This window comes from Telmatherina bonti, assembly GCF_933228915.1.
Source record: "Telmatherina bonti genome assembly, chromosome: 17".
Lineage (NCBI taxonomy): Eukaryota > Metazoa > Chordata > Actinopteri > Atheriniformes > Telmatherinidae > Telmatherina > Telmatherina bonti.
This window is the reverse complement of record NC_136615.1, coordinates 14,974,959-14,992,347: the sequence shown is the minus strand read 5'-3', so window position 1 is coordinate 14,992,347 and position 17,389 is coordinate 14,974,959. Positions and strand designations below refer to the sequence as shown.

The 17,389-nt window shown below is 38.2% G+C and overlaps 1 protein-coding gene across 1 annotated transcript; it reads left to right on the top strand.

Annotated features, from left to right (window-relative positions):
* The first annotated feature begins 1,648 nt into the window (after window positions 1-1,648).
* On the top strand, window positions 1,649-13,824 carry ark2ca (arkadia (RNF111) C-terminal like ring finger ubiquitin ligase 2Ca). Its single transcript, XM_079256706.1, has 8 exons — window positions 1,649-1,798; window positions 9,691-9,991; window positions 10,087-10,212; window positions 10,352-10,478; window positions 10,937-11,041; window positions 11,348-11,443; window positions 11,659-11,759; window positions 13,303-13,824. Exons 1-8 carry the CDS (start codon window positions 1,738-1,740, stop codon window positions 13,418-13,420), a joined length of 1,035 nt encoding a protein of 344 aa, XP_079112832.1. The 5' UTR covers window positions 1,649-1,737; the 3' UTR covers window positions 13,421-13,824.
* The last annotated feature ends 3,565 nt before the right edge of the window (window positions 13,825-17,389 follow it).

Below are 17,389 nucleotides of genomic sequence, written 5' to 3'. Positions count from 1 at the left end.
CCTATGTTTTTATATTTTACTACCAAAATGTCAAACTTTCTTCAAATTTTTTTTAAGTATACTAGAAAAATAAATTCAGAAGATCTTTATAAGTTTTTGTTTTTTTTTTTTATGGACAGAAGCTGCTTTTTCATTAATTTCCAGTTCAAACATCTGACAACTGTCAAATGTATGTGATTTTTGGTTAAAGCCACTATACACATGCTAATAGACAGTATTATGCAAGTAGACATAAAGCATTTAATGTAAGCGATGAACCAGTGTTATATCTACACATGTCAGACAGTTTACTTGAAATATCTTTAGGCAATTTGTCACAGTCAGACTTAATCAGTCAGACACTTAATCAGGTAACATTTATCTAGTAAAAAAAAAGGGTCAAAACACAGTTCAATGGTAATAAAGTGGTATTTTTGCAACACCAAGGTGACAGTCAAAGATTTCTAAGGCAAAAATCTGACAGATTTTGGTAGGGTGTGCATGAAAATCTACGAATGAGGGACAGAAGAAAAAGTTCTATTTCCTGTTTATCAAGCCTCATCAGAAATGGTCTCCATGGAAAGCTGGCTGTCAAGAAGCCATCCTTAACAAGGGGAAACAAACAAAGAAGGGCTGATTAATGCTAAATGACACCAGAATGGGACTGAAAATAAGTGTCATCCGATGAAAATGAATTTGAGTCAGTGTGGGATAACACAAAGAACAGAACAAACGGTAGCAAACAATTAAAGATGAGCTCAGGAATTTCATTTGAGTAGCCTGGAGAACTATATTTGAAAACCAATTTAAGCATTTGCAAGATAATTTGCTGTAGAGGGCTCAGTCAAGCAAAGGTGCTGTAGCCTGTTAGACGTGCACAAACTCAGTTTTCCCTTGTGTACTGTTTATTGTAAATGTTTGCATATGCTTCAAGAAATCACAGCAACCATTTAAAGTTTATAGATCTTGAATTCAAGGATGGATCTTGACTTTTGCAGACGACTGTATGTGATCATTTTTTGGCTCTGGTGGATGTGTGTATGTAACCACAGTTCCACAGCAGCCCCAAATAAGTGATACATGATAACATATTCTTTTGATAATATAAACACCGAAGAAATAGTTTTCATATATGTTAAATTTAGTAAAATTATTCTTCCAGTAGCAGCATTTTCCAAAACACTCAGGATCAGTTTATGTCACATTAAATGAAAGGTTGGCAGGTGTATGATGCTGCTGAGTAGAAGAAAAAGCTCCTATTCTTCCATTATCATCGCTGTATATTGATCCACATTATTTTCATTCCCATGTTTTATCTTTAACGCACATCCACCTGTCTGTATGTAGAGTTTAACCCCAGAAACATGGGAATAATTGTTAACTTACATGTATAGATTTTCATTAAAATATAATTTCTAAGCTTCTGAACTGTTAAAGATTATTGTATCTAAATAGTTATAAATAGAAAGCAGTGTATAAGTGAAAAGCTTGTCACATCTGACCATCTTCTGAGCTTCACTGATGGAGTGATGGAGGGGCGGGCTGTTCAAGACATCTCCGCCCAGAAACTCATCCCATTGGTGGGTCCTAATGCCAAACCCGTAGGGGTCCTGTTCAAAGGGGTCCAGTGATTGGTTGTTTGACTTTGTGTGTGCAGACAGCGCAGCCTGTCCGTTTGAATGTGCAGGGGACTGGAGGGGATCATTTCCATGGACCATCTGTCTCACTGGCTGCACTCCCAACAAAGAAGGACCCAGGATGGTGTTAGTCCATGTTGGATATCTGGTTCTCCCTGTCTTCGGCTCAGTTAGAAATAGAGGTATGATTAGCTTAATGGTATTACATCAAAACCCTAACAAAAAATAATCGGCGTTTTCACTGTTCCTTTTTTTCATGGCTTTTTCTTACTAAATGTCCGCAGATGAAGTAAACAGAGCTTACACCTGCTAGCTAAACAGCGACGCAGAGTAACAGCGAGCGATGGAGACAACGTGAACCGTCTTGCTAGCTACAGCGTCGTGTTAAATTAGCCACATTCATACAGTTAAAACGCTTTAAAGACGTTCAATGTCTGTACAGCTGTAAAATGTTATATTTGGACGTTTTGAGGCCTGTTATTCGCAGCAAATGACTGCAGCTGTCAAATGGCAGCCTTGCTTTATCCTCAGTGGTCAGCGCAGTTCTGTCTGGTGTATCTGCGCCGTGTTTACGTGCAGTTCTGTAAATTTTGACCGTCTCCGCTTTTTATTGTAATGTAAGCAAATTAATACTAGCTTGTCTTTAACTGCTAACATAGGCACCTTTTATTATGATTTAATTAGATGTCTAAATAAGCGGCTTTATTAAAGATCCAGTGTGACAGGACTTATTTTTCTCCTTTGTGTGCATGAGTGTTGGCATCTGGCGCTTTTTTTTTTCTTTTTACTCTAACTTTAATTAATTTCAGATAATTAATCTCGTAATTAAGATTTTTTTTTTTAAACTTAATTAGAAAGTAGTATTCCAAATGAGTTAGCAAATGCTGGCTCTTCCCCCCTAAACCTTAAACAAACCCTCAAATTTCGCTGCAGATGCTGCACAAGACGCTGAATTGGGCAAAAACACAAACATCACCCGCAGCTGCAGCAGGCTATCTGTGATGATTATGTAATAATAATAGTAATTTGACGTGCATTGTTAAATCTTCATGCAGTAGCACCAATGATTTCATTGTGCTTTTATTTGTGTTCTTTTTTCCTGTTCCATAGTATCGAAGCTGGCTCTACATTCCGCATTTCTCAGACCTTTGTCCCCCTCCATTGTGTAGCTAACGATCATCTGCTGCTGTCTGCCGTAGCCTCTGCCTGTTCTCTGCATCTAGCTGTATTGTGAACCCCTTCTTCCTCATTTCCTCTTTTCATCTGAAGACGACATTGGCATTAAAACCGAGTTCCCACTCATACCGTATCCTTCTGCGTAACAGACTAAAGAATAACACTTTCTGTAGAAAACAGTTTGTCTTTATTTAAACTGTCATGTTGCTCTTTAGTGAATAACCCATTGTAGCATTAGGCTTTTTACTACAGACTGTCATTGTGAATTTTCCCATTCAGTGTGGATAGACTACATTCTGCTGTAAATTTCTGTAAAGTGGATACATTTTGATCCTTCTGGATTCGATTAAAGCCAGGCTTGATCGAACTAAATGGGTACTGTCAAATCCCCTATTTACAGAAGTGCATTTGCACCAATTTCTGCTTTATTGTGACCACAATCAAATAACCCAGTAATCCTAACATTCATCAATATATGTTGTGCTGAAACCACAGTTCATGTGGTGTTATTTTAAACTTTTGAGAGCCCACTGTGCCTGTTACAGTGGCGTATAAAAAAAACTGACCATAATCTGTCCCTGTGTTAAAGCCTGCTTTCCTGCTAGATGAATTGATTTCATAATAAACTGGTGAGACGCTTTTCTAATTCATCTAGCCATTTTGAAAATACTTCACTGTCATGCACAGTCCCCCTCTCAAATCTTTCCTCCAGAATGCTATCCATTTTACAGGGATGTGTATATCCTGCACTGCTGTAGAAATCCTTTAGAATCAAAATGTCTTTTTATTCTTTGGTTTTGGTTTTCTACCTTATGTTCTTGTATTAGAACCTAATGCATGGTCATTTTTTACTTTTTTTATTATTATTTTTCACATTGAACAGCAGATTCCAATGTAATCTTTGTGTAGAGATGTCCCTGCTGTACTGAAATGTGCTGTAAGCATACACATCTACTCATTGGATGCTGCTTCTGTTCTGTTAACCCTACAGAGAGCATGGTCAGGCCTTGCCTTTGGTCTTTATTTGCATGGTGTTATTATGGTTATCTAGGATATACCACTTTTATTATTACTATTATCACACAGTGCCAGACATACTAATATTTTCCAATAAAGACTGTAGTTCTCTTCTTAACCTTCAGTGTGCTTTTTGCTGATTTCCATGTGTTCCCTCCCTCCTCCCTCCACACTGTGCTGTCACTGAGACGGTCCCCTCACTCTATATGTGCTCTCATTTTTCAGCTGTCTTTGACAGAGTCTCCTCAAGTTGCTGTTCTGCTTATTTTGAAGTAGGGGCAGCCATATATTTTACCCATTAAAGCAAATGGCAGCACATTGATATTTCCTTTTAAATGCTATCATTCACTCTATTCCATTCACTATAAAACAAAACACTGCCTTCCTCACATCCACTCATTGGTGTTCATTGATGTTGAATTAACAAAAAAAAAAAAATCACCTGAAAAAAATCGGCATACACATGTTTACATAGTGAACCAGTTAATCAGAAAATATCTTCAAATTAAAGTCTTTATGGCAAATAATATTCAGATGAATGACATATTGAAGAACATATTTAGCAAAAATTACATTAAAGACAAATTCTGATGCATCAGAACCTATCGAATGATGGCATTGCCAGGTATCATTGGGTTGTCTGTTCATGAATTTCCAACATTCCTTTAAGGCATTAGGATATAAATCTTTGAAGTTATTTGCATTTCCATTTACTCTCTTTTTTACTATGTTTCTACACAGAGTTGATAAAAGAAAATAGATCCGGTTTGGGTCTTGATGGCGCAGTACAGGTCTGTTCCAGGAAGCAGGTTTAGGAAATACTAAATAAGGTAATCATCAATGGGGCTTTGATACTAGGATTTGTCATGGCAACCAGTAAATAAAGACCAGCAAGGATGTTTTAATTCCTTTCAGAGCTTTCTCTGCCAATGCAAACAAGCAGTGGAAGAGGAAACCAGGTTCATATAATTAACTTATGTTTCATTCTTTTATTTTCCTGACTAAAAGTTTCCAAAAGAGTCAAACTTAAATCTAGACTTGGATTACATAGATTATTTGAATATGTATTTACTACCTGCCCATGGTGCAACACACTTTTCCCATGATAACTAGGATAGCCTTCAACTTCTGACGGGAAAGGACAAAGCTGGTAATGAAACTGGATCTCTTAATCTGATGTGAGAAAATGGAGGAGACAGAAATAGAAAATTGTAATGTGAATGAAATGGACGAGAAAGTTTCCCCCTGGAATTCTGCAGGCAACTTAAAAATCTTACATGGATTTAATGACTTCTTTATCTGTCAATACTTTATGAAATAGTGGTAACTGCAGCAGTATCTCAGTGCAGGAGCTGCTTGAGGAGTGTGTATTCTGCCTTAATGTTGGTAAGAATCAAAGTTATGAGGGAAAATCTTTGATTCCTTTAATACCAATGTGGTCATGAAGTTTTTTTTTAGGGGACAAGATGATATTTTCCTGAGCTGTGTGAAGGGGTATCAGCAGAAGGCGAAAAGCCAGAATAAAACTGATTGCTAAAGGAAACCTGTGAGGTAGCAGCTTACGTTCATAGAGTCAGTTACCATAGTAACATTTTCTGGGCAAAAACTGAGATTTTTTTCTCTTCCTCATCTTATGGTCAACCAATGGTTCCCATAAAACCCGCTTTCTGGATCAGACCTCCGCTCTGTTCAAGGGTCACAAAACCAGTTACTTTTCTTTTACGGTAACTGCTGCACCACTTTAACTCGTTATTAATGACTTCATCTTGAGTGCATCTAAACTGAGCTTTAACAAATTTAGCATGCAATTTAGGTTTCCAGCAAGACCTTGCAAGCTTCTTTGGGAGTTCAGATCATTTTCACACTGACATGAAAGTGGGACCTCCTTGTTATGACCAAGCTCTTCTCTGTTTAGCTGGTTTGGTTTCATGGATTAAGTAAATGTTATATCATGATGTCTTATTTTTTTCCTTTGGATCTAAGTGACAACATGTTATCAATGAAAACCCACAGATTAAGTAAACAGCCAATCTTTTGTGTAATTGGGATCCCAGTGACTTTGTTTCTTAATAAGTACCTATTGTTTCCTCTGTTAGTTGACAAGTTATGTTAATGAATCAACAACCCTCATGTCTGCAAAAACCAGCAGCCTGTTTGTAGGTCATGAAATGGCTACAAGAAAAACATTCAGGTTTCTCCTACATTAACAAAAGTCTGCCTAAAAACCTTTCTAAATGCATTAATTATGTTATAAACCAAAGTGTTGTGATGTTGAAGCTTTTCAACAGAGATTCTGTATCCTGTCATGTGTCATTGTTGCATCTAAGACTTTGAATGGAAATAACAAGCAATAGATCTGTCATTGGGCTCTTCTTGGTAATTAGCAGAACAGGTCTTGACACATTTATAAATAAACTCTTTAATTACAAAGCAGGAGGTTGCTGATAGCAGTTTGCCATGTGAAAATGAATTAATCATGTAGTCGTCTAGTTTATTTGCATCAGCACGACTAAATCCAATTAGACTTTCATTATAAGTAGGTTTTGGATTATTTACTGCTTTACATCATGAGAAACAACATTAAACAAAGCTTAAAGTTATTTTTCCATTTTAGACAATATCTCGACATAATATCCATGATTGGCTGTCCTTTTTCATTGAAAGGATGTTTTTAAATGTACTCTGCTTTTCATTGCTTCTTTAACTCGTAAAACAGAAGTAAAACTTACATGAGAAGTGTGAAAGTACAACAGTTTGCCCAAAAAAAAAAAAAAAATCCAATGCAGACTCTGTTGTTAAAATAATGTTTATTTAGAAGCTGATTTTAGATATGCACTCTTAAAAGCAGATTTTTAAAGTCTGAGACTTGCTGCTCTCTGACTTGAGCCTTGCATCTTGTTCAGAATGTCTGAAATAGTTATTTATGTGCAGACAGGAGGAGCTCCAGAGATACAGTAGCGTGCACTCTGTATATTTTACCATCATGTACAGAATTTTAAATAACTCAACAGCTGTAATGCACATGTCCCACTGGTCCTGACCTGTCTTTATTTAACCAATGCACACAGGTAGGGACAGTGAGCAAATATGTCCCATGCAGGGCAGTTTATCCTGTTTGCAGTTTTTCAGTCAACACAGCTTCTGCCAGGGAGCTGATCAGCTGATGAGAGATATCTGAAGGTGGGTGAAGGTGTGTGTGTGTGTGTGTGTGTGTGTGCGTGTGGCACATGTTGGATGGAAGAGCGCTCAACAGACACAGGATAGGACTGAGTTAGAGAGGAGGTGTGATTTGTGAAGCTGCAGTGATGGAAGCTGGAGGCAGTGAGGGAAGATTCATGTCAGACTGCTGCAGTCGCAGGTGGGTGGGGCTTACAGGCCGTCACTCACACAGGGAAACCATGCCGCAGCCACACTGTGGGGGAGGGGCTGCCTGTGCAGCAGCTCAGGGGTGAGGAGAAGTGGATTGTGTTTGTGTCTGTGTGTGTGTGAATGGGTGGGAGCCTGTTTTGCACCAATCAGACATTTCATGACTGCAAGTCAAAGCAGAGATGTCACAATAACGTCATTGCCGTTAGTACCAGCAGCTCTGCAGTACGTCAAATATTAATGTCAGCCGTCAGTGCTGTGAAAGAACACAGAGAATTATAATGTGATATTTACTAGGAGCTTCACACAGAATCCAGTTCCATCAGGTCAAGAGCTTCAAACAAAACTATTAAAGAGAAGCCATTGACCAATCCAAACCACCAGACTGCCATTTCTGCTCTATTTCCTTGGCCAAATGCTGTTTACAGTTTGCTCGTGGCTATCTGGGTTCACTGGCTTATTATGTCCTAAGGCTAAAGTCCTATGCAAAGAAGCTAAGCCATGAAAGTATGTCAGCAACAATGAGAACAACAATTTGGCATTTTGAGAAATAAGCTTTTCTGCATGACTAATTTTGGTTAATACCTCTTTTTATTATTTGTCAGGTGTTTATAAGATGACATCCAAACGCAAACCAACATTTAGATGTACTATGCAAAAGTAAAAAGCTGGATTGCACCTATAAATAATAATTATTGTGTTTTGTTTGTTTAATTAATAAAATAAATCCTAAAACTATTATTCCCCATTAAATCCAATGTTATACCTAACTGGAGACTCGCTTGTTCTGTTTCCCTTTTGTTCAGATAAAACAAACAACCCTGTGCTGATCAGTGAGCATGAGAGGAGTTGGTCTGTGAATTTTTCCTACTTGCATTGACACATCATTTCAACAGTCAGCCATAGTCTCTGCAGCCTCCAGACTCCTTAGTCCTCCTTCTTATCATTGGAATGAAGATAGGGGTGATTTTTTGGAAAATGACCAGAAATGGGCAAATGACAGGAGCTGTAAAGCAAAATTACAGCATCAAAGTCACGCAGAAATATTACCTGTTGTATTTATAATTCTGTAAGTAAAAATTAAAATAAACTTCCTAATTTAGTAGCAAAATAGCCAAAGTAGACACAGAGTTCTGTGAAATTCACATTAGGTGAGAACAAACACCACATAATGCAAAAAAAAAAAAAAAAAAAAGAAAATGGACCAAAAGACCAGACATGAAAATCTCTTGATTTTAAAAAACAAAATTATGACAAAATGACCAACATTTGACACAAAATAACCAAATAGAAGTGGAAAATTATGCAAAACAACTTTTTTGATGTCATTAGATCTGGTTTTTAAAACTTATTTTGATAAAGACTTGAAGAGAGAACAATGTATCTATATATGTCCATGATTGTTTCCAGTCTTTGTGCCAAACAAACCTGTGGAACCCAGCAGAGACCACGGCATCAGTTTGCTCTTCTAGCAACTATATTTGCATGTTCTACCCAATGCTGAGCTATTAAGTAGAACATGCTAATATGAGCTGAATATCCATATGCACATCTTCTATTTAATTCATTTCTGTATAAAACTTTGAATATACCGTACACATCAGTGAACAGGCAGTTCCTCCCTCTTGCTTCCAGTAGGCATGCAATGCCAGTCCTTCTTACTGCAAAGGAGATTAACACTGCCTGATTGAGCAATAAACTCTGAAAAATCACTTTAATGCACTCCACTTATTTGTGCTCCATGTAAAACACAATGCACTGCTGTGCACAGTCCCTTCAAACCCTGCTGGTTTAGAATTCTTGAGGGCTATAATAAGAAGTTAAAGTAGAAATTACTTGTCTCTGTCTGATCATTTTGAACAACTTAACACTAAGGTGATTTTGTGTCGCTGCCACACAATCTCATGTCTTTCCCATCTCTGCTATGGAGAGTGAGTGAGGGCAGAAGTGGAGACGCATCATCTTTTGAGCGAGCAGCATCTGTTGGAGTGCTTTCAGTGTTGTCAGACTTAATGAGAAATGGACAATTTAATGTTCCTTCAAACAGCAGGAATGCGATGGACTGCAGATAAGTGCTGATGCTATTATAACTCCTTAAGATGTTAGTGATGATGTCTGTGTTAATGGCAAGTATGTTTGAGACTAGGGGTCCCCAACCCTGGTTCTCGAGGACCGGTGTCCTACAGGTTTTCCAAGTGTTCCTGCTGGCACACCTGACTCAGACGAATCTGCACATGTCTGCTAAATACACATTGATTTGAATCAGGTGTGTTGCAGCTGGGACACTTGGAAAACCTGCAGGACATCGGTCCTCGAGGACCAGGATTGGGGATCTCTGTTTGAGACCATTGGGTCTGAATGATGCTTCACAAGTCTCTGCCATCCATCTACCGTTCTGTTTGTGTCTTCTGTGGGAACACTCCCCTGTCTTCATCGTCTTTGTTTTTATGTGTCTAACTACTGATTTGTGTTTTATCTGGATCAACCCTGATCCCTTACCTTTATTTCCCCATAGGAGCGCATTTCAGCAGGCATCAGCACAGCCATGCTACCTCCTGCCGACACTTTCACCTGGGCACTCCCCAGACACCCATCTCAGCAGAGTTCCCTCTCGGACATGCCAGCCAACCCCCACAGACAGGTCTGGCCGCCCACCTGTCCCCTGCACATCACCCGACCCTCACTGCCCTGTCCACACCTCCTCAGTTTCAGGATGTGCCGGGGCCTTCATTCCTACCTCAGGCCTTACACCAGCAATACCTCATCCAGCAGCAGCTGCTTGAAGCGCAACACCGCAGAATTCTCCCGCACACCAGGTGGAAATGATGCTCCATACTGACAGTGATTTATACACACAGAAAGCAAATAAACAATAACAACAACAAAAAAAAAACACTTTATGTAATTGCAGAAGAACCCAGGAACGCATCCCACTGAATCCTCACAGACTGCGTTCAGGATATGAGTACTCTGCTCCTCTGCATGTTCCCCAGCCGCTAACACAGCAGCCGCGGTATCTGGCCGAAGGCACCGACTGGTGAGCATCTGAGATGAATGAGGGTCCTGCAAAGTTGAGAAATTGTCCCCTCCCTCATCACTGCACCCATCTGTCTGTCTTCACCACCGCCTGGTATGAGTAATAATAATGATTTAGTCACGCTTCTGTCTCTCTGCAGGGATCTTAGTGTAGATGCCGGCCTCCCTCATCAGTATCAGCTCCAGCAGCTCCCGCAGCACTATCAGCATTACCTGGCCTCTCCTCGGATGCACCACTTCCCCAGGAACACATCGTCTGCACAAGTGGTACATTGTGTTATCCTGCTGTATCTGTACTTTATCACACAATTTGTTTTTGTCATGTATCCAGTTTATATCTTGATACCTTAGTGAAATGTACAGCAACTCTGAGATGCAAAAGACATCAGATTAAAACAATACAACTATAAAGAACAGGATAAAAGTGAACAAACTAGAAATAATCCATAATTAAACCGAAAGCTCGGCTAATTTAGCTGTGTTTTGCACCTAAATGCCAGAATAAGCTATAAAGTGATAAACTATCAAAGCTAAACTCACAAAGTACTTAAAGCTTATAACTGAGTGGTTAATTACAAAGTAAATCACAGAGATATTAGTTCAGTGAGTAAAGTGTAGACCTATTGTAGAGTAACTTTGTAGGTTATCCAAACACAACAACAGGTTTGGTTTTTGCATCAGAGGAAGTGTGTGCAGGATCAACATTGAGGATTTTGTTTTCCTAGGTTGTTCATGAAATCAGAAACTACCCGTATCCCCAGCTGCATCTGTTGGCCCTGCAAAGTCTGAATCCTTCAAGACATGCCACTGCTGTGCGAGAAAGTTATGAGGTAAACCTGTCACTGATATGTTCCAAATATTTTGTTGTCTTGTTATACAACGTCCCGATGTCTGCATTTCAGTCTGTTCAAATTCTAAACATATTTAGTAAATGTCTTCTACTGTTTAACCCACAATCTTCATCAGACCAGATTTACTGAAATGAAATCCAGATTTGTGCTTTTAAAGCAGTTGAACAAGTTAATCATTTATTTTAAAAAAAAAGTTTTTTTTGAGCTTGTAAATGAACATTTTAACAATATGAGAATCTTTAGTAATTTTTTGTCATTCCAGTAAATGTCAGCTATTTATTTCAGGAGCTGTTGCAGTTGGAGGATCGACTGGGGAGTGTCAGCAGAGGAGCTGTTCAAACAACCATAGAGAGATTCACCTTTCCTCACAAATACAAGAAGGTATGACTGCAACCTTGTTTAATGACAAAACATTGGTTCACAGGGCTGAAAACAAAGAAAGCTTTGTCACCAGATGTTTATGGTTAGGTTTAGATTTTACAAGATACATGGTTATGGATCTGTAAAAATCTATGTGCTTATAATTTACTACATTGTTCACGAATAACCTCATATCGTATCAACCCTGCATGACAATACGGTGCCATTAATTACAGAGAAAGCCTCTGCAGCTGAAGACTGGGGAGGAAGAAGAGACAGATGTGGATGAGAAGTGTACCATCTGCTTGTCCATGCTGGAAGACGGAGAGGATGTCAGGTGAGAAAGAGCCGCCAAATCAATAAAATGCTCAAGGAAAATGAATTCATTCTAGCTGTGGCTCAGATACTGATGAGATCATAACAACTAATGCTTGTACTGCAAGCTACGCTTGAAACTACACTCAGCAGTTGTCTTGCTTTGCATAAATAATCTGCACTTCGCAAGTTTTTCATAGGAACACATCTCTTAGTAAGACGACTAAGAAATACTCCAGGATGCTACTGACCATGACTAAAAAATATGGTGCTTCTTAAAGTCAGGGATGATTCTTTTTGTTTGATGGGACCTTCCAAATAGAAAAAAAAAAACCTTTATTAATCTGTGTTTGTGCACACAAAAAAGTTGATAAGCCAGTATGGTTGTTAAATAGGTTGTAGCATGTAGCTTGTAGCTTGTAGCATGTAGCTTATAGCTTTTTAGCTTTTAGCTGGCTCCTTAACATAATTGACAGTTTATACTTTGCAGTTCTTTGATGGAATGCATTAAACACACAATGTGTGTAACAAATAACTTTACCACGACTATAAATGTGTTGAGAGCAAAGATCAAATTTAATTGCACATTGCTCCAACCTCAGCTATCTTTAAAACACAGCTGTTTTGATCCTTTATTCGTTTTGAAAAGCACTGATAATATCTTTATATTTATTTTTTAGATGGTTTTGTCTGTGGATTTACAAAACAAACATGTTATTGAACTCTAGAAACACTGGCAGGCAAGTTTCAGGCTTTGTCTATTTTTTATGCTGTAAGCTATGCTAACAGGCTGACTGTGCATCAACTGTTGAACAATCCTGAACATCAGCCAAGAGATATTTCAGTTAATCTTCCTGCACAGAAGGCTGAAAATTTAGGATGTTTTTGGCTTTCCTTGCATGAACTTTAGGCCTTTCCACAACATTTCCCAAATAAAGACAAAGAACTGGTGGAATCTAGCTTCTTCCACTGTGATGAGCAGCAGCTCATTTAAAGAGAACTTATAAATAGGTGGTTGGCGATCTATTTTATCACATCTTTAAGTCTGATTTTAATTTCACCTTCAAATCAGCATTTTCCCATGCTTATTGCACCATATTCCACAGTAAGTGAAACATTTAGTATAACATCTATATCTAACTTGTTTTTTCTTCATCTTTTATTTATGTGCTAATGCTTTGGAGTCATATTCATGCAGAAGAACATCAAATTCTAATCATTTAATAAACCTGCGAGCATCATTGTAAATGTATTTCTAAAAAAGGATCTGCTCTTTAGATGCACATGCATTTCAGACCAAGTTAGGCAGGGAATTTCAGGGTGGAAGAACTGCACTCTGGGATGAAAGAAGAGGGTCGACTTACAGCATATGGAGTCTCAGCTGTCTGAGAGGCATGTGGGACTGATGACTCAACAGAAGTCATCTCTACATGCCTGACTGAGCAAAATGAACTCTCCCTTGTTTCTGAAGTTTGTAACAAGCGCATAACTGTATGCTCTGGGAGAGTCATGCATGCTAATGTGAAACGACTGACCCCGTGCTTCTCTGACTTTCTGTCCTCCAGGAGATTGCCATGCATGCACCTCTTCCACCAGGGCTGTGTGGATCAATGGCTGGCCACCAGCAGGAAGTGTCCAATCTGTCGAGTTGACATCGAAACACAGCTGAACCCTGACAGCTGATGAGATTTGACTCCCTGTGATTCAGTCACACTCTTGTGGTCCTTTTTTCCCCCCCTTTCAACCCGGCTTGCCGGCTCTCCCTTCCCCCACAGCTCCCACTATTGGGTGCTTTGCCAAATGTCTCTAGACTTCCTGTGACATCACAACCCTTCTGACTCACGCTTTACTGAGCCAAGCCAGACTGCACGAGAGGCCGCAAAGGACTCTCTTTATATAGAAGCACATCCTTCTGGAAGCAAAAGATACGCAGACACACGCATACTCATGTACACAGGGTTTACTTGTAGCTTGCTGGTTGTAAGTGGGGTGTTGTTGCAGTTGTGGTGTTGTACTGTAGGCAGCCACGGGGTGTGTAGCATGTCCTCAAAGCCATGATTTAATGTCCTGAAAGTGGAAAACACATAACCCCACACTCAGGTGGCTACTCTTCTCTCTCTTTTCCTCTGTCTCTTTCTAAGATATATATATATATATATATATATATATATATATATATATATATATATATATATATATATATATATATATATATATATATATATATATATATATATATATATATATATATGTTTATCTTTTCACATTCAATCAAAATGAATATTCTGCCACACAGAAAAGCTTAACAGAAACTAAATGCTCGGATGCCATGTTTACCTACAGGTCATTTGTGGTCGTCGTAGAGTAGCAGTAACCAACAAGTGATATCTGGTGCGCCTTCCAGAGGAAAAGAACCAGCTAGCTGAGTGTTTTGATCCTATCATGCAGCTTTGACGTATTGCAATACAGTTATACTTACCTTGGGTTGGTGTCATGAGAGTAAGTCTCTTCCACTGCTGTGGAAACTGAAATCAGTGACTGAGTTGTTTGGTGTTTGAAATTAGAGTAAAAGAAAAAACAAACAAAAACAAAACAAAAAGGGTGAAAGTGTAATACCAAAATGCGTTTTGTGGCAGTGTAGCATGAATCTGCACACAGGTTTTTGTGTGTTTGTGTGTGTATGTGTGTGCTCTGCCCTGCTGTGTGTGACTTAAAACATGTGTCTAAAGAAACATGTGGATGTCGAACATGCAAATGTGCTTCATGAGTTCAAGGCAATGCCTGGAATTAGACACATTGTAGGTTAATAGCATGGCCACACGAGTGCTTATACAACACAAAGCCAAATAATAAATAAATAAATAGGGTGAAAAAAGGGATGAAAAGAGAAAGCTATCATGCACAGCAGAGTGAGGTGGGAGGATTTAGCTGACCTTCTACCTGCATTTTTATCTGGCAAGGGGGCAGTGAAACAGTGTACTAAAAATGCATGTTTCATTGTTGACTTAGGCTATCAGCTTTGGTCTCTTCACTTCTATTTAAAACGGTACAGAGTCTGTGCATGACGACTAATCTGAGCTCTGACTATCTTCTGAACACTAAGAAACAAAAAAAAAAAAAAAAAATCCCAGTCAGTGGTTGCTGCCCTGACTTGTAGCTTGTATTCATCCTGCCCCCTTTGTTGGCAACAATGGGATCCTCTTGATGTTTACCTTAATGCCTAAAGAACAAGCACATGTGAGAATAGTTAGAGCAACAAGAAGTTAATGCTTGGTATTTCATTTGCATTGGTTTATATTTAGATATAGATTCATGCAGCGTTTCTAGCTGAGAAAGGAGCTTTTGCGTATTGATCTTGTGTATATGTGTGACAGACCTCCCCTTGTGGTTACTATGCTGGTTGCTATGCTGTATTGCTAGAACATGTAGAACATGATGCGACGGAGGCAGCCTCCCTCTCACAGTGCACACAGACATGAGACGACACAACAGCAGGGAAACATTTGGGCTGTTACAGCGAGTCACCCACATCCTTACCCCCTACTTCTTACTTTTTAAGACCTTTTTTTTTGGCTTCAGTTCCATAGAACTGTTTGTGTTAAAGGATGCCTTTAGGACCCTCCCTGTCCTTTGCACTGTGATAGAAAAAGATAAGACTTTTAAAAACAACTTTTCCCGGTCTTGTGCACTGCCAGTGTTGACACTGCCTCCTCCTGTAGTAGAGTCATCTGTGATGAAGTTTTCATAGTTTACACAGGGTGTTGTCAGTTGAGATGCCTTAAGTATTTAACAATCATAATTTATTACTAACTGTAGATATTGTGGGTACGTATTTAATTTTATATAGTTGTTTGGGGGCAACTGAATCATAATTTATTTATTTAGAAATAACAGAAAAACATTATGGAAAAAAAAAAACAATTACCTCATCTTTGCATTGTTTTAAATGGGAATGCTTTGCATGCAGCTGTACTTTTCAAACACTAAAAGGAAAAACTAAACTAGCCCTGCTGTTTGAGCTCCAAAAGCTGGCTATGAGATGTTTACTGTCCAAGACTGAGCTACTGAGCCTGCTCTCTGTTTCTATCTCTCATGTGGTGCTGTGGATCTTAGTTACATTCCATTCAATGCAATTTCTCTGATCCCCCATGCTGTGATGTAGTGGACAAACTGCAACGAAGTGAACTGGTCTTCAGTGTATTACTTTATTTTTAAAAAATTTTTTTTTAATGTTTTGCACTCACTTGTTTAGATAAGGGAACCCTCTCACTGGCAAAAAAAAAAAAAAAAAAAAAGGAAAAAAGTCTAATTCAGACTAACTTGCGGTTATTTTTTATGTTCTGCTTCTTTCTGTGCACTGTTCCTTCACTTTTGTATCTTTGATTTTAAGCTCTCTGACGCTTTACTTGAGTTCTGTTGTAGACATAAACATAACAAGTGCCTCGCTGTAAGTGTTAAAAGATATTTCCATGTTGCAGAAACCAATAACAACAATCAATCCATAAAGCCACCATGCCTTGTTGGTTGCATAATTAATCAAATGGATGAGACATCGACTAGCTAAGATTACACATTATGAAAAAAAAGGAATCAAAGTGTCCAAAATAGCTTCTGCTAGTAAAGCGTTACATATTGTGGATTTATTCAGATGATAAAGAGGCATGTTTCACTGTGGGCTTTACAAACATTACAGTCATCTTTCTCAAAACTGATTTAATTTTGCTTCTCCCGTCCTGTTTGATTCTACTGTCCATCCCTCCTATTTTCTGTCCTCTCAACGTCCAAATGGAAGGCAAGGATTATAAAGCACAACTTTTTCTAAAAATGCATTTTTTCTCAGGTTTCTGTGTAGTTCACCATGGATTAATAGTATATGGTGAAAATATATACAAAGAATATTAATGGGAAAAAGGTTTCAATTTAGTTGCTGCTTGAATCTTTAAAAAAAAATAAATAAATAAATAAAAAAAAGATTGAAGAGGAAATATGCCAAAAAGTGCCAGTGAAAGGGCTGCCATCATCCTTGTATGAAAATCTGCTGTTTAGCTGTGACTGCGCAATGTTTTTCAATATAGGATATTTTATCTGAAAATAGAACTATTTATCATTAATATTAAAGCAATAGCGCATTAATGGTGATGAGTGTGTTGATGAAGAGATGAGTGAGCATATTATGGGTAAATGTTCAATTCACATTTGGTGGAATTTTGTACTTTATTTATTATTACTACTACTAATAATGATGATTTCAAAAACGGCATTGCTAAACCCAAACTCCTCTGTTTGTTTTTTATTTTAATCTTATTTCATTGCTTGTATATTATCCTTTTATATGTGCTCTTTTTGTAATAAACCGGATTAAACAGACAAGTTCTTGATTTTATGTGTAATTTTTGACCAGGGAAATAAAGCTTTTTTTTCTTTCTTTTTATGGTCTTGTTTTCAGAAAATAATGAACTGATTATTATTATCATTTTAACTAAGGTGGTTATCCAATGTAAAGAGTTCAGGATTTAGAAAAGCAACAAACAGCCAGTGATACTTTTATCAACTACTGTTTACTTAGGATATTCTTGCATTGTATGGCAAACTTATATGATGAGGATAAGTTGCTTTGAACAAAATCATTAGTTTTGTCAGCATTTTTTCCAC

Bases quoted from the DNA above. Each gene is read 5' to 3' on its own strand.
- ark2ca (XM_079256706.1), top strand. From the start codon at position 1,738: ATGGTGTTAGTCCATGTTGGATATCTGGTTCTCCCTGTCTTCGGCTCA. The intron at 10,479-10,936 runs GTACATTGTGTT...TTGTTTTCCTAG, and splicing joins ACACATCGTCTGCACAAGTG to GTTGTTCATGAAATCAGAAA. The intron at 11,760-13,302 runs GTGAGAAAGAGC...TCTGTCCTCCAG, and splicing joins GAAGACGGAGAGGATGTCAG to GAGATTGCCATGCATGCACC.